At 43.2% G+C, this 27,317-nt stretch overlaps 1 protein-coding gene across 1 annotated transcript in view; it reads right to left on the bottom strand.

The window, feature by feature from the left end:
• The window catches only part of Alk (ALK receptor tyrosine kinase), a 721,983-nt gene that overhangs the window by 477,837 nt on the left and 216,829 nt on the right, over positions 1-27,317 (bottom strand). Inside the window, exon 3 of the mRNA XM_048431162.3 lies at positions 16,446-16,610. Coding sequence (XP_048287119.3) covers positions 16,446-16,610 — 165 coding nt within the window. The remainder of the gene's footprint in view (positions 1-16,445; positions 16,611-27,317) is intronic.

The following is a 27,317-nucleotide window of genomic DNA, read 5'->3' as shown; positions in this document are numbered from 1 at the left end:
CTCGGTCAATTCGTGTTTCTTCCCAAGGCACAGGTGATTTTTCTGAACCACTCTGGATCGCTACCCAATAGTCACTGTTTCTCACGTGGAAGAGTCTAAGATCTTCTTGGCTAACTTTATCAGTGACTTGTGACCTTATGCTCAGGTCCTTCTGGGGAGTGGGGGAATAATATACTGGGGAAGGCACAGGGCTGAGTTCAAATACTGGGCATTTGCTACTTCTGTGACATTAAGTATGTTGTTTTGTTTTAATGGAGAATAACTAAGAGATTTTAAATAAAAGTATTTTAAATGGTGTATTTATCTTTTCCTTGATCACAAAAGAAAAATGTGAAAAAAAACCTCTAACTGTGCAAAAATATATACTTCCCTCTAGGCTCTTCAACCCAAATTCTCCTCTCAGAAGTAAGAGGCAAACAATTGGATATATGTTCCCAGGGTATTTTATAAACCCATATAACATACATAAGCCAAAATGGGCTATAATACACATGCTGGTTCACGATTTATAGTTTTCACTTGGAAAAGCACATATATGTTCACATTACTGTTTGTGCAGAAGGCGAGAGCCAGAGGAAGAGAGGAAGGAGAGAGCAGTGGGGGTGGGGCAAATGTGAATATGGTCAAAGTATATGGTATATGTGTGTGGAAATGTAACAACAAAATCCACATGCGAATTACATGACACAACCTACATTTGGAAGTCAGAGAACAGCCTTGGGTGTCTGTCTTGTCTTCGCCTTTTATGTTTGGAGACACAGGCTCTTGTTTGCATCCGTGTAAGGCCAACTAGCTGGTCAGTGAGCTTCTGGTCTCTCCTGTTTCCATTGCACATCTTGAATTACAGATGTGCACCTCCTGGCTTCATGTGGGCTCTGGGGATATGAACTCAGGTCCTCAGGCTTGACCAGCAACCACTATCCTACTGAACCATCCCCCCAGCTCTCATTTTTTAATTACCTAATTTGGTGCAATATATTATTTTTATAATCAAATATATCATAGATAAATCCTAGTTAATTTGGCCAGTTCCCTGTTGATACATATTTAAAGAAGTCTCATGTTTGTCTGAATTTCAAATAACACTGATAATGAGCTATTAATATAATAGTGTTTAAGTGGTTAGGGAAAATCTAGTAAGGGAGAGTGGGAATTTGGAGACCTAGAGGGTCGTCTGCTGAGGATGCTCCCATGCTTCCTCCAAATGAATACCCCTTACCAGCAGAGCCCCAGGGGAGAGGGATGCTGAGGAGAACCCCACCTCTCCTCACTTTGAAGATGTGGAGGCCTCTCTCATTTAATCCATGTGAAGCCCACCTGGGAAGTTCTCTAATCCTTCTTGGTCACTTCACGCTAAGGCTGTTGACAAGGCTGCTTCTGCCCCGAATGTCCTTAGCCACCTCTCCACCTGCTGGGCAGCTCGGGTTGTTTATCCGCACAATGCAGGCAACATATCTGAGCGCAAATCTCACTGTCGTTTATCAAGTATTTACTGCACAGCAGACGTGGGGCCAAAGCAAGCTCCGGAACATTATCTTAATTCTGATTAAATCCTTTTGAAGTAAGTGGTATAAATCTCATTTTTAAATTGGGGTTTTAGTCTTATTATTGAATTGTAAGGCTTATTTATGATCTGCATACAGCTCTTTTATTGTGATACATGATTTGCAAATATTTTCTCCCAGTTGTTTTCATGTTCTTAATAGTGTCCTTTGAAGCATGGAAAATTTGACTTTGATCAAATATAATTTATTAATTCCTTTAATGATGCTAGCTTTAGTTCTGTATCTGGTAAGTTTCACTAACTCAAAGTCACAAAGATTTTATGTTATTAACCTAGAAAGTTTACGGCTTAAATTCGGAGATTTACATTAATTTATGTGTATAATGTGAGATAATGGTTAGAGCTTTGTATTGGTATGCAGATTTCCAACACCCACTATCATTTCTACAAAGAATATCTTTCCCCTGCTGAATTATCATGGTAACTCGGCTACAAATCTACTGGACACAAGTTAAGGATTTTTTTTCTCATTCTCAATTCCATCCCATTGATGGATACTGCTACTATTGCCCACCTGTTGTTTTCATTGTATTTTGTGTTTTGTGTGTGTGTGTGTGTGTGTGTATACAAACATACGTTCATAGGTATGTGCACATACACACACACATCAGTTTTACCACACATACATAACTATATGAGTGTATTGTTTTACTATTAATTACTCCAAGTTTTTTTTCCTCTTTCAATGTCATGTCTTTTTTATAGACTATGTGTTTCTATATACATTTAAGCCACAGAAAGAATAAAAAGGATTGTTGGAGTTTTGATAGAGATCACACTGTATTTATGAATCAGTTTAGATAGAAGCGACATTGAAACTATTGATTTTTCCAGTTTTTAATTTTTAAAAATCATTTTAATTTACATGTATGGGTGTTTTGCTCACATGTGTGTTTTATGAACCTATGCATTTGATTGACTTCTTATTCATCCCTCTTTTTGTAAAAACATTTATTCAGTCAATTTCTTAGTTCTTGGTCATTGTAGATAATTGTCATATAATTTACTTTAATCCCTAAACATTTTAGCAATTCTTTTAAACGTATTTACAACACCTGACTTTAAGCCTTTGTATTTTGAACTCAGCAAACAAGAATGCTCAGAGTTATCTCTATTGGTTTCTTTAATAACTCCTTCCTGTTTCTTTTAATGCATTCTACATTGGGTAGAAAACTGGGAATTTAGACACTCTAGTGAAGGAACTTCAGAGGTTGCTTTTCTCCTTAAAGACTGTTGTGGGTGTTCTTGTATTATCATTTTCTTTACTGGTGTTGCTTAGCAACTCAGACAAGCCCTATCTATGAGCTCCCTTCTTGAATTGCATCTTTGTGGATTCTTTGCCATGTGCTTGTCTTCTTCCCAGCGCTGGCTTCTTGCAGCATCTCCTTGTGCCGTTAGTGGTCTATAAACACTGAGCCAGAGACGATCTTAAACACCTTGAGCCAACAAGATTCTAGAAGCATCAGTCCAACTGTGTGTAAGAAGTGAGAGCATTCAGCACGGAGGCTGGAAAGAACTCCCATGTCTTCTGCCCATACTGGAAGCCATAGCGGTAGCTTGGACGCTGTGTTTGACATGGCCTCTGTCTCATCCCCACTGAGAATATATACAACTTCTCTGCCAGGTCCATGACCAGAACTTGAGACTGGTAAATGTCTTACCCTCCTCTGTACACTCTACCAGCATGCTAAGAGTCCTTTTCACCTCTGCCATTGCGGAGCATGGACACTCCCAGAGCTCTCCACCCGCTCACACAAAGGAACGCCCTTTGGCAGTGGCAGAGAGACTGCTCCTCCTCCTTGCCGTCTTCAGTGGCCTTCTGTGTTGACAGAGATGAGTGGACAAGAGCGGCACCAGGTGAGGACCCCAAAGGCTTCTCGTGCTCTTACCTGAAGTTCAACAATTTTTAAGCATGCATGCAGCTCAGAGCACTTTACATCTGATCAATTGTTAGAGCACTGAAATAGCTGTTTCCATTGATTTTTGCCCAAACTTATAGTTGATTTGGGAAGAAAGAATTTTCCAGTCTCTTCATTTGGTCATAGCTGCAAGTTTTATCCAGCTTTATCCTTTAAATAAATGCATGAGGTTTTATTTGAATCATTTATTTTTTTTTCATTTTCATTGGTTTCTAGAATTAGCTATACCCTCTTATAAGTTTAGTCAACTAAGCCTGTTTCTTTATGAGCAAGGTTTCTTTTCTCTACCTTTATTTGTGTGTCATACAAAAGGTAAACAGTTGTCTAGGTTTGCCATGAGTATCTAGGTAAACTCATGTGCCAGGCATGACTGTGTGCCTTTACACTGTGTGCCAGTCAATCCTGCTTGCCCTGCCTAGTCTGCCCCCGTATTTGTACATAGGAAGAATGTTTTAGGCTTATGACAAGGAAGAAGGTGAGGAAAAAGTGGACACACCTTAAGAGTCCTGGCATTAGGTGGCACTCACCCAGGGGGAGATATCTTTGTCCAATTTCTCCAATTAGAAAAAGCACATTTTTTTTGTTTGTTTGTTTTCCCAATTCACACAAAGGTGTCACATAGCCAACTTGTGTGCCTGAGCCTGGGTTCTCATTCCCTCCACTCTCTTCAAAGGTCTCCTGGGATTCCTGCCAGGCAGCTCCTCTAGAGCAGTCTGATACAGTCCCACAAAAGGTTCTTTGGTGCGGGAGAATTATCTGTATTCTGTCAATCATGTATTTTAATAAAACGCTGATTGGCAAGGCAGGAAGTATAGGCGGGAAAACCAGACAGGAAGTAGAGGTGATGCAATGAGAACAGGAGAATTCTGGGAAGCAGGGAGGTTCCTCTACCACTCCTGCGCAGACCACCGAAGAGGCAGGATGTAACCTGCCCAGCTGAGAAAGGTACTGAGCCGTGTGGCTAACGTAGATAAGGATAATGGGGTAACATATGTTATAAGAGCTAATAAGTAGCCTGACCCAATGGGCCAATCAGTTTATAATCTTATGGAGTCTTGTGAGTGGTTTTCTCTGGGACTTGCCGGTTGTGGGGTACCGGGCAGGGACAGAAACCCCAACAAGCTGGCCGTCATGTTACAGCTCTTTATCAGTCTCAAGCCCCTGCAGGTGGGGCAGGGAGAATATCAACAGATCAATAGAAAAGAATAAAGCGCTCACATGAAGGCCAAATGACTTTCTTGACCTCTATCTAAACATTGAAGCTGCAGTCTCCCCAAGATCCTCATTTTGCAAGTATTAATTACTCTCACGGCTCTATTCTTTTTATTATCCTTGGAATTTTTTTTATCTAATTTGTACTTAAAGGTTCCCAGTGTGGCACAATCTGTGATATGCACTTAGATGTGGGGAGACAGTGGTGGTCACTCTGCACCACTCCCCAAGTACACACTGTTAAAGAATGGAAAGTCTTAGGACAGAAACCACTGATGTTAATAAATGAAAAAAAAAACAAAAAAATATAGGAAAGGCATATCTAATCTAAGGAATTGTATATTAATAACACTTTATATTAATGTAGCAATGTTGGAAACCAGAGGATCCAATGGAGGTACACGAAATTGTTGTTATAGAAGGAAATTTAAAGTTTGTCTACTATATTGTCATGACAACATACACCTAAAGGACCATTATCACTATGAGTACCTTGTAATAGTTCCTTATTAACAAAATAACATTTCTATTATCTCTTCTGCTGCCTCAAGGTGTATATACACACATATAAAGAGAGAGAGAGAGCTGACCACAAGAGAGGAAGACACAAGGACAGGCCAAGGTCCTTGGAAACTGAGACACGGAATGTTGCCCCACTCCATACACCAACAGTTTCATTACCAAGCAAAGGAATGACACCCAACAAATGCATTTTGATGAAGCAGGAATCCAAGTAGGCTCTACAAATCTTAGAGAAGGAAGCAGAAAGGATCAAAACAGGCTGGCATCATCTGGACAGGACTAATCTAGCCACAATTAGATCAGCTCCTTAGAATCTTGGTTGCAGTGCTGGATACTGTGACCTGTCTGTTTGTGAGCCTGTGTTTGTATGTATGTGCACATGTGAGTGCACACACACATGCACATGTATGAATTTGTGTGTAGAGACCAGAAATCCACATCAAGTATTTTTTGAATATTTTTCTCTATAGCTATACATTTTTTGAGACAAGAGCTCTCTAAAACTAGGCTGGTTGCCTGGCCAGTGAACTCCAAGAATCCTCCTGCCTTCACCTCCACTGGGGTGGGATTAAAGGAATGGATCAACCCTCATAGCATTTTTCCATGGATGCTGGGGATCAAACCCGGGTCCTCACGCTTGCACGAGAGCCTCACTTTGCTGACCGAGTCACCTTCTGACGCCTGTGCTGTCTTTAGAACCACTTCTGCAGCTCCACTTCTAAAAAGAACTTGGCTTGCTCTAGTTGGGGAAATTAGGAAATGCCAACTCTTCTGGATGAATGCCACCCAGCGCCAGGACTCACGAACGGCTACTATCGCAGGTGTAGGTTCATTCTTAGCAAACGCTTTGCCACGTCCCTAAAGCCCTGAGTGTAATGACATCCGTAGACTATGTGACATATGGACACCTGGACTAGTCCGGCCTCCTGTATTATAGAGTTATGATTCTTAACCTAGGGTAGCACAGTACAGGAGAGAGTCCAGCTGCCAGGGTAGGAGTAACTCTTATCAGGTCAGGCCACATGCTCCTCTCCTGAGCCATTTCTCTGTTTACAGAATGCTCTCTTGCACATTATTTTGATCGATTTTTCTAACAAGTCACAAAAGAGAGCCAAAGAGATAAAATGACCCCCAGATCTCTCTTCGACTAGCGTGAGACCAGTCTTTCTCTGTCTTGAATGAGTAAAGATTATGGCGCGGCTCGAAGTAGAATTATACCGTAGTCGTCCCATTCAAGAGGATTTTTATTTCACTCTTTTTTGCAAGGTCTTGGCTTTCCTTCACATCTCTTCAGGCATAAATTTGGAGTGGTTCATGGCTTTTCTTAAACAGAGCTCATATTTCTTTAAGATGTGTCTTACCTGAAGCACTTGATATATAGAAGCCAGTGAGGCTAAAAAATCCAGATAACATTAATAAAAGGTTTGTTGTAAGAGTAAACGGGGAAATAAAGGCGACAGCACCATAGACCTTTATAGATTATCTGGGCCCACCCACAATATTCAGCAACGATGGAGCTGAGCCAGTCAACCACTCCTGGTTGTCGATAGTGTTCCTTCCGTAAGGGCAGGAGGGCTGTGCACAGCCTAACTAGTCAGGGGGACCTTTATGTTTCCCAAAGGGATTGTACTGCCTGGTGGCCAGATGGTCAAGTGTGGATGCCTGTGTGCACGTGCATGCAACAACCAAAAACAAGCAAGGAAACAGACAAACCCTCCATCACATTGGAGTTTAATATACAATTGCCATCCACCGGCTTCAGAAGTTTCCGTTATTAACTACCTCTCTGTTTCCAACTGTAGCCCCAAAGATATCGAATGTCTGTGTCAAACTGGGCCTTGGGTTAGGCCTCTTGAGATGTAATGAACAAGAGAAAACAGTTTCCTCTCTTGGAAGCTTACCATCTACCTCGGTTTACCAACCTGTAGGTTAGGGCAATGCCTATTGCGCCGTGCTGCGAGAATCCAAGTTGATGGTAGAGGAAAAATCATGCTGCAGGCTGTAGCTCTTGCTACTTTCATTTGACATGGGGCACAGGACTAGCTCCAGAGGCCAATTAGCTCTGTGTGTGTGTGTGTGTGTGTGTGTGTGTGTGTGTGTGCGCGCGCGCGCTCGCGCTCACACCTGTATTTCCCCACCAGTTCAGTATTAAAACCTTCCTAGGTTCCCCAGCCGCAAGGAGCTAACCTGGCAAGCTCAACTGCTATAGAAGACTTTCTCTTTTTTTCCCTTTAGGGCGATGCATTGATTTTTAAAAGAAACACATCAGGGCTGCAGTCCAAAGAGCAGTCAGAGGCACAGGGGTGTTCAGAATCTAGATACTGTGGCCAACATACAGGTTAAGGTATCTGTCCCCAGATGGTGGCATCTCTGTGCCTCACAGGGTTGGGGCCTGTATTAGAAATGCATAGTCCCCGTCTTAAAGGGGAAAGGTAGCTTCAATCATCAAATCTCGTACCTTTACCTTGGAGATGAAGACCCTGGGTCTGGGGAGACGGCTGTCAGGAAAGTACTTGCCTTGCAATCATGAGGGCCTGAGTTCCACAGCCAGAAGCCACATGAAAAAAATCTAGGCACGATAGGGTACACTTAGAGCCTCAGCACACGACATCAGAGACAAGAAGATTCCTGGGGCCTGCAGACCAGCTAGGCCAGCCTAATAGGTGAGCCGAGGACTGTGAGATACCTTGTAACAACAACAACAACAACAAAAAGGTAGACAATGGTACCTAGGAACAATACCTGTGGCTGTCCTCTGACCTCCATGTACACACACACACACACACACACACACAAACACACACACACACCATCAAGACTCACAGAGGAAAGCAATAACCTTAATGACAGACCTGGGACCACAGCCTGGGACCCTGCCCTTCTTTCCTTACTTCTTATGACTACCTCCCTGCTGGGGTTTGAATACAAAGTACACCCTACAGGCTTATGTGTTTGAACACCTGGGACCCAGCTGGTTACGCTACTTTGAGAAACTATGGTACTACTGGTTTGGATATCAGTATGGCAATTTCTCAGAAAATTAGGAAACAACCTACCTCAAGACCCAGCAATACCACTTTTGGGTATATACCCAAAGGATGCTCAATCGTATCACAAGAACAAGTGCTCAACTATGTTCCATAGCAACATTGTTCATCATAACCAGAACCTGGAAATAACCTAAAGGTTCTTCAACCAAAGAATGGATAGAGCAGATGTGGTACATTTACACAATGGAAATACACAGAGGAAAAAAAGACATTTTAAAATTTACGGGCAAATGGATGGATCTAAAAAACATTATATTGAGTGAGGTAACCCAGACACAGAAAGGCAAATATAACATGTACTCACTCATAAGTAACTTTTAGACTTAAGGCAAAGAAAAATCAGCCAGAAATTCACAATCCCAGAGAACCTAAACAATAAAGAGGACCATAAGAGAGACATACATAGATCTAATCTAAATGGGAAGTAGAAAAAGACAAGATCTCCTGAGTAAATTGGGAGCATGGAGATCATGGGAGAGGGTGGAAGGTGAGGGGAGAGCAAAGGAGAAGAGTGGAAAAAATATAGCTCAATAAAAACAATAAAAAAATTAAAAAGTGCCTTAAATACTTCCCTATATTATATATATATATAGGGAAATATATATATATATATTTCTTTGTTGTTGTTGCTGCTGCTGCTGCTGATGTTGGTGGTGGTGGTGGTGGTGGTGTGTGTGTGCAGGTACCCCCAAAGGCCAGAGGCATTAGGTGCCCCTGGATCTGAGTCTCAAATGGTTTTGGCTTAATGCGGGTGCTGGGAACTGGACTTGGGTTCTCAGTATATGCTCTTAACTGCTGAGCCATATCTCAACTCCCACTAAATATACTTCTATAGCAGAAATGTAACAACATAATAGTTTGGGCATGCTACATCTTATTTAATTAAGTGCTTATTGTTGGGTCCTTAGAATGTTTCTCGTTTTTGCCCTCATAAGTAGTATCTAGATGAGCCAATAGGTCTAAGAACTATATAGAGGAAAAATGTCCCATAACTTGGGAGAATCATTAAGTTAACACACTCATCCTAAAAGTTATTCCCACCCTACCTTGCCCCATCTTCTTGAAGAAGAAGAAAAAAAGACACAGATGTTAAGAAAAAAGATTAAAGGTCCTTCCTTGAATCTTAAACAACTCTTGTAAATCTAGAGCTGTCTGGAGACATTCTTGGGGAAGAAGCCCCTGGTCAGTAGCAGTAGGTTATGGGATGTAGGGGAACAGAGGGAAACTTACACTAAAAGGCTCCTTTAGAACCAAGAAAAGCAGAGTCATGAGTAACCATGGAACCAGGCTGAAATGACTTGGGGAACCAGGAAATCTTTTCCCATTAATACAGGTGTGTGTGCTTAGTATGGCCAATATTATATTTCTTTTTATCTTAGAAAGAAACAAATTAAACTTTGCCAGTAGTAGTATCCAGCTATGTGTAAACAAATGATAAATGATACACAGGAACATGCTCAAAACTATTTTATATCATGAAGGACCATGAAATACAGCAAAGCCTGGAGACGCTGCCATTAAAGTTGAAACAACAGGAGACTGAGACAGCATCCCAGGATGGCAGCTTGAGGGAACTGGAACTCGGCAATTCTTGCACAGATGCCCCAGTACCAGTCTGAAATAAGTGAAAAGAAAGAACATTTGTTTTTCTCTTCAGATTCCTGCTCTGCCAATCACCCATTATCTTGATTGTGTGTTTCTTTCATTCCAAGTGGCTTATCACTCTTCCCTGCTCCAACTGCTTCAGCATCCTTCTAAAACCGGAGGTCTTTGGTAAAGGTGGCTCATACTGAGAAAGTGAAACATGCAATTATTGACTCTCATTAACCAAGAGACCTCAGGGGCAACCACTGGGCCCTGTGGGTTGTAACTACTCAACTTGCAGCCGGCCCTGGGACATGCCACCATCAGGGCAGGAACGAGGGCAGAACTCAGGGGATACAGCACAGTGATTTATCAGCTCTGAGCTCCTCTCCTCTCCGTCTCGCTGGCAGCCTGCCCTAGCCCACTGAAGACATACCCTCCTTTGGCTTGCTCACATGTAGATCTTGCCTTCCAGAAAGGGCGAGCATGAACCCATGCACGACTCAGCGGCTGAGGGGTTAATTGAGGAGATGTCAGGCAATCAGCAAGTGGAGGCTGAAGACAGAAATGATGAACTTCACTGTGTAAAAGGAGACCTGGCAGATTTCATCACTCTTGGCATTTACCCACAACCAAAGTGTCAAGAGTCAGGACATGCACAGCAGGGCAGTTCAGCCGCCTAGCCTGCAAGAGTGACTGGAGAGGGAGAAGTGGGTGTGGGACTGTATCAGAGACAGGGTTTCCCTAGGCAGCCCAGGCCAGCCAGGAGTTCTCCTGTCTCAGGATCCCAAGTATCTTAGAGCATAAATATTTACCACCAAAGCCTTCTGGGGGTTTCTTTGGGGACATTTAAGTCCTTTGAATCAAGAGGAAGGATTAGCAATTCTGGCACTAATTGGTGTCTCCTGAATCTGCCTCACTGGACTCCCTGAAGGTTTGAGAGCTCAACCCATGGGTGCAGAGAGAAAGAAATGGGGTCTATGTCCCAACTGAGATAGGGGAGGAAAACCCATTAAGTACCCACTTAGACAGGAGATGAGAACCCAAAGCTCCAATACCTATGTAGGAGAAGGCATTTAGAAATGTTTTTTGTTTGTTTTGTTTTTTACAGATTTAATTAAGGACCCTGAGATGAAATCATGTTGGATGTAAGGCTGGTCCTAAATCCTAGGACACTTCTTCTCCCTCACTGAAACAAAGAGAAAAGGGAATCGGCAGAGACTGCCACGGTCCATTTACAAGCTAAAGAACATTCATGGCTCCCAGTCAGCAGAAGGAACCAGGGCAGAGACGTGAGATGGAATCTCTTTCAGAAACTCCAGAAGGAACTAACCCTGTCGGCGCCTTGATGACCAACTCTCGGCTTCCGTATTCAGGAGAGGATCCATGTCTGGGCTGGTTCTGTAAACCACCCAGCTTTTACAAATCTGTTAGAGCAGTCAAGGGAAGCCAGGAGCTAATCACTGTGGAGTGAAAGACTGAGCAGTTCCCACTGAGGTGTTACGGAACTCTGGTCATGTTCAGAACCATCTGGAGCTGCTCCAGGCCTCAAGACAATGTGTTTCAACCATTTGAAAACTATGTCACCTTTACGAGGAATAGGAGAATTTCAGTAGCAGTCTCCCAACTGAGTGTCCATCAAAGGGAAAATAAAGGGAAAACTGGAGAGGCAGGACTCCAGAAGAGACTTGTGCTGAAGTTCACTCTTCATTTAAACGCGAGAAGGCATGGAGCGAGGGAGGGAATACTTGTGATAAGGGGCCTTTCGTTTTTAAGCTGGAATTCATAAGAGACTGAAATGGAGTCTTGCTGGGAGAGGAAAATCTGCCCCTTGAATGTGTTCTGCAACACTGGAAGTAGTATGCATTAAAACATGCCCGAGGCATTTGAAAAGTCACAGAATGCCCCAACCTGATGATTCCTCAAGAGTTTATTAATTTATAAATATTGTGTCCTATCAAAATGATCCCTTTTATTATCTTGCTGCTCTAAATTGTATGTCTTACCTTATCATTCTCAGTTATAGGGACCATAAATTAAAATCATTCAAAATTTATAATCTTAGAGTTCATTACCTATGATTGTTATTACTTTCCTGCCTTTTGCTGGCCCATCTTTTTCCCTGATAAGAAATATTGCAACATAATCTAAATACCATCCAACTAATAAATGTTCAGTTAAAAAAAAAAAGATCAAACATCAAACCCTAAAGGATACTCCATTACTTTTCCTCGCCCACAGGGCAAGCATGCTCCCCCAACAGCCGGAGAACAGAGAATCCGGGAAGCAGAGCATTAGGGCTACACTGTGGGTCCAGACTGGTGAAGCTATTTTCATTTGCTATACCTTGGCGAGCATGCGCGTGGGCGGCATTATACCAGACCACTTCGTTAGGAACAGCCTCTCACTTCAAGGGGTAAGGAAGGATATAGTGAATTACCTTGAAAAGTAAGCAGGTATCCATGGTTTGCAAATCTGAGCAGAAATCCCACATCATGTATGGGGGCTGATTCCCCCGTTTTCCATGATGGATCAACGCTGTGTTTAGTAGACTGTGCTAATCCTGGCCGTCAACTTGACTATATCTGTAATGAACTAAAACACAAGGGACTGGGTGCTCCTGGGAGAGATTTTTCTCGACTGACTCATTTGAGGTGAGAAAGCTCACCCCAAATCTGGGCCACACCTCCTGGTTGCAGTACAAATAAAAGAACATAGAAGAAGAAATCTTTTTTGTGTGTATGTCTGTTTGCCTTTGCTTTTGCTGGTAAATTCATTTTTCTAGTTGCTGAGGCCTTCCTTAGCTGGTATTAGAACTTATTTCAATAGGATTCCAAAATAGACTGGAAACCAGTAGATCTCTAGGAATCCTCCTGGACTCCAACACCAGATTGGGGGCAATGAGACATTCAGGATCGTGGGTTGAACAAAATGCCTATTTCCAGCCTTTTTTTGTGTGTCAGCCATTGCTAGACTACCCAGATCATGACCTGTAAACGACTCTAATAATCCCCCTTTTTATACACACTGTCTTTCTCATCCCATCATTTCTGTTCCTTAGAGACCCTTGATAAATACAGACTCCTTCATCTGGAAGAGGAATGTACATTTCTTATAGCAGGAACATCTGCACCACCAAAGGGTTTGCTAAAGCAGAGAGGTACACACACAATGGCTTTTGTTGTGGTCTCTTATATCACAATCTTTATGGGGGCTGCATACCGCCACATCGTTCAAATGACAGCTTTTCAGAGAGACTGAAGTTGACAAATGTGTACTTAAAGATGGGTATTCCCAGCCTGGCTGAGTCGCCTAATGCGAGAAGTTTTGCATTGGCTGTATGTGCTGACTTTTGGGAATCAAGCTTCCTAAAAACATAAAGATACTCACTATGTGTCACGCTACAGAGCTTTCTCTCCCTCCTCTCCTCTCACATCTTGGTTTCTCATAGCTTTCCGTGTGACTCACATAGGCCAGAGATCACAAGGAGGAAGACAGAGGAGAAGCAGGTTAGAGGTCAGCAGTGCACAATTTATTGTCACTGTTTAAAACATGCAAAAGATCCCAACTTCCAGCTACACACCACCTGACATCACAGAGGCCGTGGGAGTCATGCAGTGGCTAGCCGTTGTGTGCTCCAATTCACTACGTCGTGCTGGCCCACTCAATCCTTAAAATATAGCTATTTAAGAAATATATGCAGCAAGCCAGGTGGTGTGTGCCTTTAATCCCAGCACTCGGGATTGAGAGGCAGGGGGATCTCTGTGAGTCTGAGGCCAGCCTGGTCTACAGAGCCAGTGCCAGTACAACTAGGACTACACAGAGAAACTCTGTCTCAAAAAATGGACACACACACACTGATTAAAAATTAGAGGTTTTATGAAGTCTTTGTTAAGGTTTTTATTGCTGTGCTAAGAATTAATAACCAAGAGTAATTTGGACGGCAAAGGGGTTTTTGTTCGCTTCACAGTTCATCATTAAAGGAAGTCAAGGCAAGATCCCAAGGCAGGAGCTGAAGCAAAGGCTATGCTGCCTACTGGCATGCTCCTCATGGTTTGCTCAGTTTGCTTTCTTCTCGTGCCAGGATTGCCAGCCTAGGGGTGGCATGGCACACAGAGAGCTAAGCACTCCTATTTCAACCACCAATCAAGAAAATGGTCCACAGGCTTGCACACAGGCCAATCTGCTGGGGGCATTTTCTCAGTTAGGTTCCTTCTTCCCAGAAGACTTTTGTCTGTGTCAGTTTGACATAAAACTAGCCAGCCAGGTTGGATATTAGAATTCAGAGATAACCACAGTAGTGGCTATGAATCATCAGAGTCAATCTGAAAAGATGGCCTATGTCAACAGCGCACAAAGGAAGTTATGACTTAGAACCACCTAAAAAATACACTCAGAATATTTTAGGAAGTCCACTGAGGAAGAGGGACAGCTCAGTTGGCAAAGCGGTGACTACACAATCATGAGAACCTCAGTTTGATCCCCAGAACCCACATAAAAGCCAGGTACAGTAAGATCCCTCTAATCCTAGCATTGGTGATGCAAACAGGAGGCTTCCTGGGGCTTGCTGACTCCACGTTAAAGAGAATCAAACAGAAGATGCATTTAATGTACACCCTAGCAACTTCATCTTAGTTGTGTGACACAAGGCGCCGGAAATAAGTGCACCAAGAGAGCTGCAAAAATGCCCACGGTAGTGTTATTGGTAATTGCAAAAACCTGGAGATAACCCAAACATTCAATGACAGAAGAGAGAAAAGAAACTGTTGCCTTCATGCTATGAATTCAAGAGCCCGCAAAGACAATAAACCAAAGCCACATGTATCAGAATCAACAAGTTACAAGATGATAGAATGATTCTATTTATATTAAAAGGTGGAAGACCTAATAAATTCTTTGTGTGGGGGTCACACACTTAGGTGGTAAGGCCATAAAGACAGACAAATGAATGATTAACATATAATACAAAAAAAGCAGTTACCTCCAAGCGTAGAGTGATGTTTGTGGCGAAGCGAGGGCAGACAACATTGAGATGCTTTAGCTTGGTGGGAAAAGTTTGAGTGTTGCTTAGACTATCATCTATAATTTGTGCACACATTTATAGCTATCTTTTGTACCTGCAAGATTTCATAATATAAAATATTCAAATTGCTAGACCTCAGTTCAGATCTCTTGACTTGGCATCTTCAAGCAATGCTTTCTGCAATTTCTTTTATGAACCCCCATGCACTGCCCGGTTAAGAGTGATTTACCTATGCATGCTCTCACACAGACCAGACATCTTCATCCAGGGGGTGGCAGCTTAAAGCACAAATCCACCTCAAGCTAACTCAAGAGAGTCAGGAAAGCAGAAAAGGAAGTTTGGAAGAGTGCATACAAAGGGATCGTGACTAGTAGGTCTGTTGGGATGCCAGGGATTGAGGATGGCGGATAGGACAAATCCAAGGGCACTGATGATGGCTGTGCCGCCCTTTCAGCTCAAACAAGCCCCACCCTTGATAGACTCCTCAGATGTATGAGCCCATGACCAACATCATCAGGAACTGGGGTGCAGGACAGGCTCCAGTCATAGCTTTCGCTACAGACACAGACACGTGACATGGCGGAGAGAGCCTTACTTGATGACATTCTCATGGAAGACATGTAGACCTGCCCATAAAAGTGTGTGATCTTGGTCCAGTCATTCCCCTCCTCAGAGTCCTGGTTTTCCCCTCACTGATGTTGAATCCCAGAGGACAGTGAAGGATGGCAGGTCCTACATATGCCCAGTAAACCCATTCCCAGTTTTCACTTCTTCCTAAAGACCAGAAACCCATACTGCCAATTGAAAGGCCAACAGAGTTTTCTGTATCTGAGGAATCCGAAGTCTTCTGGTTCAGCTTGGCTAGAAAGACCAGAAGGATGAAGTGGCTTAATGTTTTCACATCTCCCTGTAAAAAACTCTTCCAAATACGCAACCAGAACCACTATTCAGAGTCTAATCTTCAGGTTCTGAAAATTTGGCAGGCGATATTTATAAACAGCTCAGGACCGCTGAAAGCACCGCACAAAACAAGCATGCAGCCTGAATATTCATGAATGACTCTGGAACGCACACTTAACCCAGTTGTACGGCGCCTTCCCCATTGAGATTGGCAGATTCAACAAATAAAAATGCAGAACACACGAAGTTTTCCATACGGTTGGAACAGGTTTTGGTCTAAGTATGTTCCAAGCATCACCTGAGACATACTAAAAAGGTGCTTATTTCTTTTCTAGAAATTCAAATCAACTGAGTGACTCGGGTTTTCCTTGGCAACCCCATTCCAGATGGACAAACAGATCAACAAGTTATCAGTGTCTCACCTTGGGAAATCTATGTTGAAGAGTTCTAGAATCCTACTCTATTACTAGGGAAGAGTAAAGGGCTAGATTCATCTTAAAATTAGACTCACGTGTTCCCTGATATGTGGGTCAGGGAGTCATGGAGAAGTACAGATATCAAAGTCTATTTCCAAGGAGACAACGACAGAGCAGCGTTGGGAAAACCTTTTCATTTCAAGGAAATAGGCATCTGAGCCTCATCCGAGCCCACCCAGGACCCTCTCCCCTTACCTCTGGGCGTCTCCTTAGATCGTTCTGCCTCTGGCCCATCCAACAAGTTCATCTGCGAGGCCTCCTCAGAGGGCACACGTCGCCAGGACCAGCTCTGGTTCCCGTGGTTGTGGAGGGGAGGGGAGTACTCAAGCTCACAGGGAAAGTCAAAGCTGCACTCCAGACCTGCAATGACAATGGAGGTCATTGGACAAGCAGTTCCCCAAACGTGGACCCCGCACTCCAGGGGGCGGGCCTTTGCCTCTTCCACAGCCTCCTCTCATCCAGAACAGGTAAGGTGTGTGTTTCTATCAGTGACCATGCTCCAGGCTGCCAAATTAAAGAACAGATGTTGTTCCCCAAACTCCCGGGACACTGAGGGGTTGTGCTTACCATGGCTCTGGGAACAGGGAGAGGGCTTCATCGTGGGTGAGCACAGCTCATCTGAGCAAGTAACGTCTGAATTTGAGTCTGCCTCTAGTACTTAGCAACTTTCTGGCTTTCGATTCCTGATTCCCTTCTCTCTGTTCACTGAAAGTGATGCCTTCAGCCTTAAGAAGTGTGTGCGGAAGAGCTAGGCAGGTTCTGCGGTGCCTGACTGAGAAGTCCCAGATCAAAGCAAACAAACGGAACTCGCAGCCTTGTTTTGCCATCTTGGCATCTCCCGCTCTACCTCTGTGGCCACTAAAGGGTCAATAATACTCTATGAGTGGGTCCTAGCTTACTCTCTTCTGAAGGAGCACAAGGAACAGCCACTGAGTCTGGAGACCTAGGAAGGAAAGGAAGCAGGAAGAAGCCTTGCCCTGGAACAATGGTGCTCCATGTCGGCTTGTGTGTGGGAGACATCATTCTGACAGGCGCTGCATGCTTGCCTCACATTTGGGGCACATGAGCCTCTCTTTGCTCTCCTTATCCATTCACTGTCTAGTATCTAATGTGGTTGAAGTGCTTAGCAAGGGCTGGGCTCTCCGAGCATGCTGATGGAATCACAGAGGATGTCTTCTCATGTGTGAACCTTGTTTCCTTTATTCATAAAACAAAGGGTTTATAGTATAGATACTCTGGAAATAGGCACCGAGTGATATTGGCCCTCCTTTGCTACCGATTTGCTGGTGATCTTCTATATGTCCTCTACCCTGTCTGGACCTCATAATTCTTCAAATAGAAGACCAAGGCCAGATGTTTTTCAGAGTTCTTTCTCAATTTAACTTTTGTAAGATGCCAAAGTCCTTGCTCTTGGAGGGGTTATTGCTAATTTGATGAATCAATCTGTGGTCCTGCTAATGGGCACTAACTCCCAATTAACACTGGTGTTTTTAAACAGCTGCTTTGTGGGTCACTATTTCCATCTCCAAGAGAAGCCTGGTATGGGACTGCGGGTCTCAGAAGGCAGTGAAGAAACCCAGCTGATTCTGGCAGCAGCCAGTCGCTGGATGGTCCTATAATCATATCCATGGACAGCTGGCCCTTCCTGGGAGTGCAAGTGAAGTGATTCCCATCAACACAGCGGAACTATCTAAGTTAGAAGTGTGTGGGGGGGTACACCTCTCAATTACACTTCTATTAAGTGTCTTTCTGTTTCTGGGCAATCGAGATTGGTTTTATGTTTCCCAGCGGCTCTCCAGGAGCTATATCCTGTGGTCCTAAGGTTAATACTACTCGCCCTTTCGTGCCGCAGACAATTCCCCTTATAATGGGGAGATGGTACCTCGTTTGTGTTGCCCTGTCACTCGCTGCCTTTGTATCTTCTCAGCACTGAAGATGGTCTGCCTGCCTCTGAGGGTGGCTGTGATGCTGTTAAGAGTATCTGTGGAGGAACTGCCAGTTTTGTTAGTCAAACTCTCCCTGCCCCACCCCCCTCTGGGGACTCATCTATCCCACTGGGCTTTCAAATTGTCTAGGTAACTGAGAACAATCACCCTGACCCTCCTGTTTCCACTTCCTGAGTGGTAGAACTCTAGGTGTATAATCCTTGTCTCTGTGGTGCTGTTGAGCAAATTCAGGACCGTGTGCATTCTAGGCTAACTGAGTCTCCTCCTCAGCCCCCTAATCATCAGCGCTGGCGTGCCAGACACCTTGCTTTGGTACCAGAATACCAGGATAAAACTGGTACTACTTGGTACCTTGCAATACCAAAATGGCCTCAAAGCGAATGGCACGGCCATTACACGTGGCTTCGGTTGGGAGGCCCCCAATCTCCGTTCACATTAGCAAATGTGAAAAGATACAGGAAAAAGAGGGCAGCCACCCACCCAGCGGTGGCAATTACTGATGCCTTCCTAAAGCTTCCACAACTATCATCTATCGTATCTATTCTTCTCCAAATAAAGATGACCCATTTCTGTCTAAGACAGAGGGGTGCTGCGCCAAAACACACTTCGCCTGGCAAACGTGCTTGTGTACCTATTAGGCAAACAGACCTCAGACTGAGAACCATCAATTCTGGAATGCCTGGCGTCTGGGGAGCGTAATAATCCACTGTGTTGGGGTCAAACCCTGCCTCGAAAAGCAGGCTATGCAAATGCCCCACCATCAAATGAGTTTGTTTTGAAATCTGTGCTTGGAGGCAGGCCTCCCTTTTGCTCTCCCAGCTGTACTTCCTGGCTTTAAATAGGAATGGAGTTAATATTGCTGCTCGTTTTGGATGGAACCGAATTGGATTTTTCTACATTCTGATTTAATTTCTTATAAAGCATTGAGAGACAGGTTGTTTTTTCTCCCTTTTAAACCACCTTTAATATCTTTAGGCAATAATGTCTGGGGATCAATTTCTCTAACCACACCAGGAAAGACTCCTCTTCTTTGGGCCTTGTCGAAGGTTCTAGTTATAGGGTGCTTCTTAAAGACCCCTCTCTTCCTCTCTTCTGCCTCAGGGCCTATGAGGCAGAAGCCCTAAGCTCTCTTTCACAGAAAGCACTCAGAGGGATCAAGGGGTTCATCAAAGTGCTCAGCCTTCCACGGGCCCAGGTAAGTCCACACCCAAGAGAAGAGATTGGAAACCTTGTCCAGGGAACCTTTTAGCTTACCTGCTGGGGACCATCCTAAGTACATATTCCCATCAACATATTTTGTCTACAGAGCAACACTAAGAAGTGGGTGGTGTTTTCTCCTCTGTAGGCTAAACCGGAACTCAGAAAGATTACTTTTATGAAGACGATAGCCCCCACTCACTTCCAGGAAGAGCCAGAAAGAGACCCAAGGCTGGAGCCACACTGACAATCCAGGGTTTTCTGCTCACTCCACCACAGCTCCAGAATCAAAACCCAGGGACAAAGACCAAATTAAGTAATGTCTGAGTGTGGCAGCTCATTTCAATTGCTGAGTTATTATAATGAGCAACACGTGGGGCATGAATGAGGCACATCTTTGGCACATTCACCAGAGGGGAATGGTGAGAGGGAAGACTTCCCAAATGAGGGCAGCACCATGCACTGGGGTCCTTTGCTGAAGAGAAAGGAGAAGTCGGTAGAGCATCGGCATTCATCTCTCTCTACTTCATGACAAGAGCACAATGTCACCTCGAGCTTCAGTGGCAGCCATGTCTTTGCCTCCACGATGAATTGTATCCCCCTCAAACCATGAAAGCAAACCTTTCCTCCTCCCATCACCCCTTATCAAGAGTTTCATGATAGCGGAGAAGAAAGTACCTAATACCCCGAGGACACTGTGAAGATGGCTGTTCTTGGACTTCAACTCTGCCCTCTGCTCACACCTTCAGATTTCTGTACCACCCTCGGGGGACAGATGGTGTGGGAGGTCCTTCTGTCTGTGTGTTGCTTTTATTGGTTAATGAATAAAGAACTGTCTTGACCTATAGCATGGGAGGAAGAAGGCATGGGAGGAGGAAGGCAGAGTCAGGGAGAAGCAATGGAGCCTCCACTAGAGTCAGACATGCTGAAACTTTGCTGGTAAGCCACTACAATGTGGTGATACACAGATTAATCGAAATGGGTTAAATTAATATGTAAGAGTTAGCCAATAAGAAGCTAGAGCTAATGGGCCAAGCAGTGTTTTAATTAATATAGTTCCTGTGTGGTTAGTTCCTGGCATCCAGGGCGAACAAGCGGCTCCTCCTTACTACAGACAGATCTATTGCTCCTCAATGTCAGACCCTTTACAGCCACTATGACCTTCACAAGGATGCAGAGATCTCAGCCTTGACTGCATATATCCATTTGGTCTATGAGAAGCTGACCATTGAAAAATAACAATGAGGGGGGAAATGTCATTATCATGTGCCAATTAAAACTATAAAAGAAAGAAAGGGAGATACTATTCCAAACTGCTGAGTGTGCAGTTACAATCAACCACTGATGCCTGATACTGGTCTTTCTTATCAATTCCCTCATGAAAAAAAAAGATAGTGGAACCTTCTAGAAATGATCAGCCTTCTGGGAGGAACAGGAAGTGCTGTAAAATAAGTCTTTGGCAGGGCACAGTCATGACGACTCTTGGTTTTGCACAAAACAGCTGAAAGACCCTGGGGAGGGCTGTTATCTAAACCTGCAATTCTGCATTTAAAATAGGAGAAAAAGAGTACCCTTCCCCGGAAGCACTCATCTTTGCTGGGGCTCACTGACTCTCCATCACCACAACCGCAGCTCCTCCTGGTCTCACAGCCAAACCTATGGACCAGTAGACATCCGCCACTAGCACTGGAAGGAGACTGTAGGAATGTAATACTTAGAGGGGATGCTTCTTCCTCTAGATTGGTAAAGACTCATTAAAGGAACCTCAAGCAGTTTGTTACAACAGGTCAAGACAAGAATGAGCTCCTATCCTCTCTCTCTCTCTCTCTCTCTCTCTCTCTCTCTCTCTTTCTCTCCCGTCCCTTCATCGTGTGTGCGGGTGTATGTGTGGGTGAGTGTGCACTTACATACGTACGTGTTGTATATCTATACCCTGAAACATGCCAGGATAGGGGCCACATTTCAAAGCTCAAAAATACTAACAGTAAGTTAGCAAGTTCAAAACATTGCTTCAGTGTGAAATGCTGTCATTGAGGTAATGTCCGAGAACCGATCAGAGCCAGGCTGTAGGATGGGTGCCTGAAGGGGTTGGCCATGGCCACCTGCTTGAACAGTCTGAGTCTGCAGGTGGAAAAGGTGGAAATCTGGTCTCTAGCAAAGGGTGAGACCGCCAACAACAAAGCCGCCATGCCTAAGGCCAAAAGCAGTTGAGATAGAGGTGGGGGCTTCTTGACCCAGACCGCATACCAAGAAAAGACACTCAAGGGATGGGGTTCCCAGTGCTGGACACCACAGAATGGTAACAGGGAGACCTGGTATCTTCAGACCCTGGATTTCCTCTTGGTTGGGCTTAGAAAATCCATCCATCTGCCTTTGTATCCAGATCACCTTGAGGTCCCCCAAATGGCCATTTGTGTCTCCTAAATCTACAACCTGTTAATGTGGAGACTGCCCACTGGCTTTCTAAATCACCATGGCTCAATTTCAAAGCAGGGAACCAGCAACCACCTTTAGTTTTCAGGACATTCCCTCAAAACCAACCATCATCTAAGTGACCTCAGCCACAGCAGGGGCTTTAAAGAGCAGTCGCCCCACAAAGTTAGGAAGCAAATGTTGTAGAATTCACCAGAAGAGATGATGCTGTTCTTCTGGGCCCCATGACGTGGACTCATCCTCTCTCTTAAGAGTGTTTCAGAACCCAGGCCGACAGCTTACTCCGGGGCAAATTGACAATAGACTTTGGCAGATTCATAATTTCCATGGTCACACCTGGTGGGGGTAAGTCCTTCTGTGTATGTGATGTTTTTATTGGTTAATAAATGAAGAAACTGATTTAGGCCTATAGCAGGCAGGGCAAGACAGAGCTAGGTGGGGAAAACTAAATTGAACGCTGGGAGAAAGAAGGCAGAGTCAGAGAGAAGCCGTGTATTCTTGCCAAAGACAGATGCCGGAACTTCACCAGGTAAGCCTTGTGGAGATAAACAGATTAATGGAGATGGAGATGGATTAATTGAAAATATGAGTTAGCCAGAAATACAGTTTAAGTTATTGGCCAAACAGTATTGCAAATAATGTGGTTTCTGTGTGATTATTTCAGGGTTGAGGAGCCAGGAACAAACAAACAGCTTCCCTACAACGCACACACAACCTAATATGGATTTCAGTTGATCATGAAAAATAGTCTTTATGATAGCAGATGGCCCTTTTCAGTATTCTTTTGCACCATATGGCAGGTGGTATCACCTTTAGGCAACAATCCCAGAACCAGAGGCTACTAGAACTTGGACTAAATGACATTTGACGTCAAAACCTTTTCCTCCATTGGACAAACCCTTAGATCCATGCAAGGAAAAACCAATCCTGAGTCATGTGTGTCATTTCTTAGGGTCCTTTACACAATATAAAGGACATTTCCCTTGTTTGGTGAGGGCCTCTGAAATGCCACTTCTCCACAGAGTGCCAGATCCGAGCTACCTGAATGTCACGGTCAGTGACCACCAGCTCTTACTTCTCAGGGTTGCATTCATTGGTACATGTAGCTGGGCTCATTTACTTCATGGAAAAGACATCCCAGTGTATTTCTGAGAAGTCTTCTTTGTGTATTTAATAAAAAAAAAATTTACATGAGGTGTCAGGGATATGTGGTGATGCTCTTGCCATTGGTCTTTAGAGGCATCTGTATTTTAAGCTACAGTTCATTAAGCAGAACAGGAGAACCAGCATTCCCAAACCAGTTAGTCCTTCAGGACTATACCAGCTCAAGGTAACGCCCCACCCCAGCAGCTGCCAATTCTGGAGTACAAGCCCGTGTCTCCTTTCCTTAAGGGATCTGCCAGAACCTCTCAATTGTAGACCAGAAGAATCAGGAGGGACTTTGGAGTCCATCTGAAATACAGAAACTGAAGTCAGAGGCATTGTGGGGCTTGCCAGAAAATGCACAGTGGGTGAGTTGCAGAACTGGTACTTAAACCCTGTGATTTTTATTCTAATTACTTAATGCTTTGGGTAACAAACAAACAAAGCAATAACTTACATAATTAGGAAAATTCTCAAAAATCCACTGGTGTTTGTTGTTGTTGTTGTTGTTGTTTTTCTGGAATGAGCTGGCAAAGCCACACATGGCTAGGTTTCAAATATCTCCCCATGATTAGATGGCTCAATTCATCTCCAGGAAGGCTTTTAGGGTTCTCTCAAACTAAATGTTCTCTTCTGCCAATAAACTGCTCTTTGATGGTTGCTGGAAGCTCCCTGCTGGTGAGAAGGTCTGTTCACAGGCCAGAAGCTACAGTGAGAATGGAATGAGAGAACACGCTAGGCGAGGAGGGAAAGGGAAAGATCACCAGAAAGTTCCTGGAATGTCTCCCAGCACCGTGTCAAATTAGTCTTGTGTTTTGGGGGCAATTCATTTAACCACTTGAGGCTTGGTTTCCTTTCATGTATAAAGGGAAGCATGTTAGCATGAATGACAATGATTAAAATATCATATCTTTTATAAACTCCATAGTGACCATAATGTACGGTTTATCCTCCATTTGTGTGTGTGTGTGTGTGTGTGTGTGTGTGTGTGTGTGTGTGTGTGTGTGTGAAGGCCCAAGATTTCATGCTGGAAATCTTCCTCAGTTGATTTTATATCTATCTTACTGATGAGGCAAGATCTCTTAAACCCAGAACTCATAGATAAGGCTAGTCTAACTAGATAGCTTTCTCTCTCTCTTCTGTGACTAGAATTCCAGGCAGGTTGTTATAGTCATCTGACATTTATGTTGGTTCTGGGGTCCTAACTCAGATCCTCACAATTATGGGGCAAACATTCAATCACTAAGCTATCTCCTCACCCCTGGACAGTCTTCCTTTGCTATAAGGGTAGATGCTCACGTACTACCCTGGCTCCTGTTATACAGCCCTTACTTTGCTCCTTGGGGATGAACTGAGATGCCTTGACTTGTGGAATTCAAGGAGATGTTGACTACAGTTGGAACCCCTTCCTCTCCCCTGTTTTCTATCAAAACCCATGGGTAAGAGGCACTGGGGAGTCAGGGGAAATAGTAGAAAGGTCCTTAGAGGCATATGTTCTGCCTGACATCAAGATATTTTGAAAAGATATATCTAAAACTTATCTTTGCCAATTGCCAGCCATGTGTCTCAGGGAAAACCATTTACCATCTTTGTTCTTCACTCTTTTCAGCCACAACATGGGGAGTAAAACAGAGGTAAGATCATGGGATTCTCACAAGGACGTCTAAAGCAATAAGCATACACTGGATATCTGACATGGTGAGTACATACAGGTTGACTATGTAATAATGGGCATCATTTTGGCTGTGGGTACAGTGGATACATGTGTGAATACCACATGTGTATACACTTGCGTGGAATCCCAAGGATACTGTTGGGAATCATCCTCCCTCATTCTTGCACCTGCTCATTAATGCTATGAGAGTCTCCTCTGTATGCTGTGAATGCTTTATTACTATTGGTTAATAAAGAAGCTTCTTTGGCCTAAATCAAGGCAGAATAAAGCCAAGTGGGAAATCTGAACAGCGATATATACAGAAAGTAGGCAAAGTCATGGGGACAACATGTAGCTGCTGAAGGAAATAGATGCTGAAAACTTACTGGCAGGTCACAGCCTCATGGCAATACACAGATTAATAGAAATGGGTTAATTTAAGATTTAAGAGTTAGCTGGGAATATGCTTGAGCTATTGGTCAAACAATGATGAAATTAATATAGTTTCTGTGTGATCATTCAGGTCTGGGTTGCCGGAAACACATAAGCAATCTCCTTTACAAAATGGTGCCCAACATGAGGCAACATACATCCACATAAAGCCTAAAAAAGCTTAAAAAAAAAACCAAAAAAATAGGCATCCAGACCCACAAAAATGGGAGTCAAATGGAACTTTTCGGAAGCTACATTTTTTTTCAGATAAGCCTATCTGTTTGCTGGTGGTGAACAGAGGCACAAATCCATTTAGAGCTGGCTTCCTGGTTTGCGCTGGTGGCATGAATGGCTTTGACTCTTTCAGGAGGTTCCGTTACAGAGCACTTAAGGGGTTTGTGAGCAGCATGCAGCAAGTTGCTTAACAGTGGCAACAGAGACTCACTGTCTCTCTGGAGCTGTAGAGGCAAGTGTGGCTCACAAAGTTGGCAGTGAACATACATTCGCCATGTTGGACTGGGCAAAACCAAAAAGCAAAGCCACAAGCCTAAGTCCTAGTCATGCCACTGCTTAGCATTTTAAGAAATGCACCTGGTCAGAAGATGATCACAGTGTTGGATAAATGTACATGGGCTTAAGAGAGAGTAGAAAGAATAAAAATAATAAAATAAATATTAAAAAGTAATAGAGTAAAAAAAGGCAACATAAAGATGGAAAATAAACAGAGTCTGGATTATGCATGTTATTGTATTTTCTTTGAATTTTTTGGCTGTGAATGAGCTAAGTACAGAGAGACATTTCATTGTATGGGCTGCTATGCTATATCAACATATATATTTTAAAGGTATCTTTGAAACTTAAGTCTAAGGATATATTACTTTGGAAAAGAGGTTCTGCTTTTGTTTCCACAGAGGATGGAAACTTGTGGATTCCTTCCAGTCTAATGTGGTTTGATGAAACAAGAGCCCACTGAAAGGACTCTGTGAACCTTGAAAATACTTCGCCCAGCAAACAGCAGGAAACAATTTGGAGAAAAGTATGCCCAAATTCCCCAAATGATTGTTTATAAATGTTTATTTTCATTTTAAAAGGGTAGTAATAAATGGTTAATGGTCACAAATAAGGGGGATATTATATACAAATAAATACATTAGGAAAGTCGATTTTGTTATATGTATATTTCCATTTTGTTTACAATTAAGAAATACAGATTAATAGATAGTCATCTAGAATAACCAAACTTTTAGTCATGTTATGTTTTCCAGATGTACAGAGATATATTTCAGATGGGCAGGTATTCTCCATACCTTTCAAAGACCTACAGAATATGACATTTAAAATGTTTTAAGAACTTAGACTTTTCTCAACATGTCTGCTTCTGGCAGGACCAATACTTCAGAGAGGTTGATGGGCATTGAAGAAACTCATTATGGAATATGTCTTAATGTGACAAGGCTAGTCATTTAGACAAGAAACTACTGTTATTCTTGCCTGGATTGCTTGATGGTATGCTATATGAACTGGACATGCAGGACCCAGAAAAGCGACTGCTAAACTTTCCAAAAGATAAAATAGTTCTTCAGGGTTTCACAGAAGAGTCTGCCAGAAATTCTGCAAGACACAGAAGAAAGTGGCTGACAAACTGCCAATATAGTTGAAACAGTCTTTCAAATTTCCTGTTCCATGGAATATTCTGCCAGATACTTTGGGCCTATAGGCTGAAAATGGGTGCTCCAACATTACAGAAGAACTTTGGATGACTATCTAGGCAGCAAAATGTTTCTGTCAATTCTAGAGTTTTGGAAGTTGCTTGCAATACACTTCCTGTTTAGTTAGGTAATATTATATACTTCTCGGGTCTTTGATGAAGCTGAAGACAGACAGTTACAGTTTTTCTTACTTATGATAAAAGATAAATCATATATAAATATTATAACTATAATTCTTGCTTGATACCTGTTTTGTTATATGTAATTTTACTATGTTAAAGTTAAAAACTTTCCTTTTTGTTTAGACAGAAAAGGGGCAATGATGTGGGATTACCCTCTGTATGCTGTGAATATGTTTTATTAGCAGTGGTTAATAAAGAAGTTTCTTTGGCCTATGTCAGGGAAGAATAAAACCAGGACAGAAATCCTAACAGAGATATATAGAGAGAGTAGGCAGAGTCATATTGATGTCATGTAACTGCCAAAGGAGCTATACGCCAGAAACTTAGCACTAGGCTATAGTCTCATAGTGATATACAGATTAATAGAAATG

This window comes from Myodes glareolus, chromosome 6, assembly GCF_982192425.1.
Source record: "Myodes glareolus chromosome 6, mMyoGla1.1, whole genome shotgun sequence".
In the NCBI taxonomy this organism is placed as follows: Eukaryota; Metazoa; Chordata; class Mammalia; order Rodentia; family Cricetidae; genus Myodes; species Myodes glareolus.
Note: the sequence above shows the minus strand (reverse complement) of the source record. Positions and strands in the feature narration are given on the sequence as shown.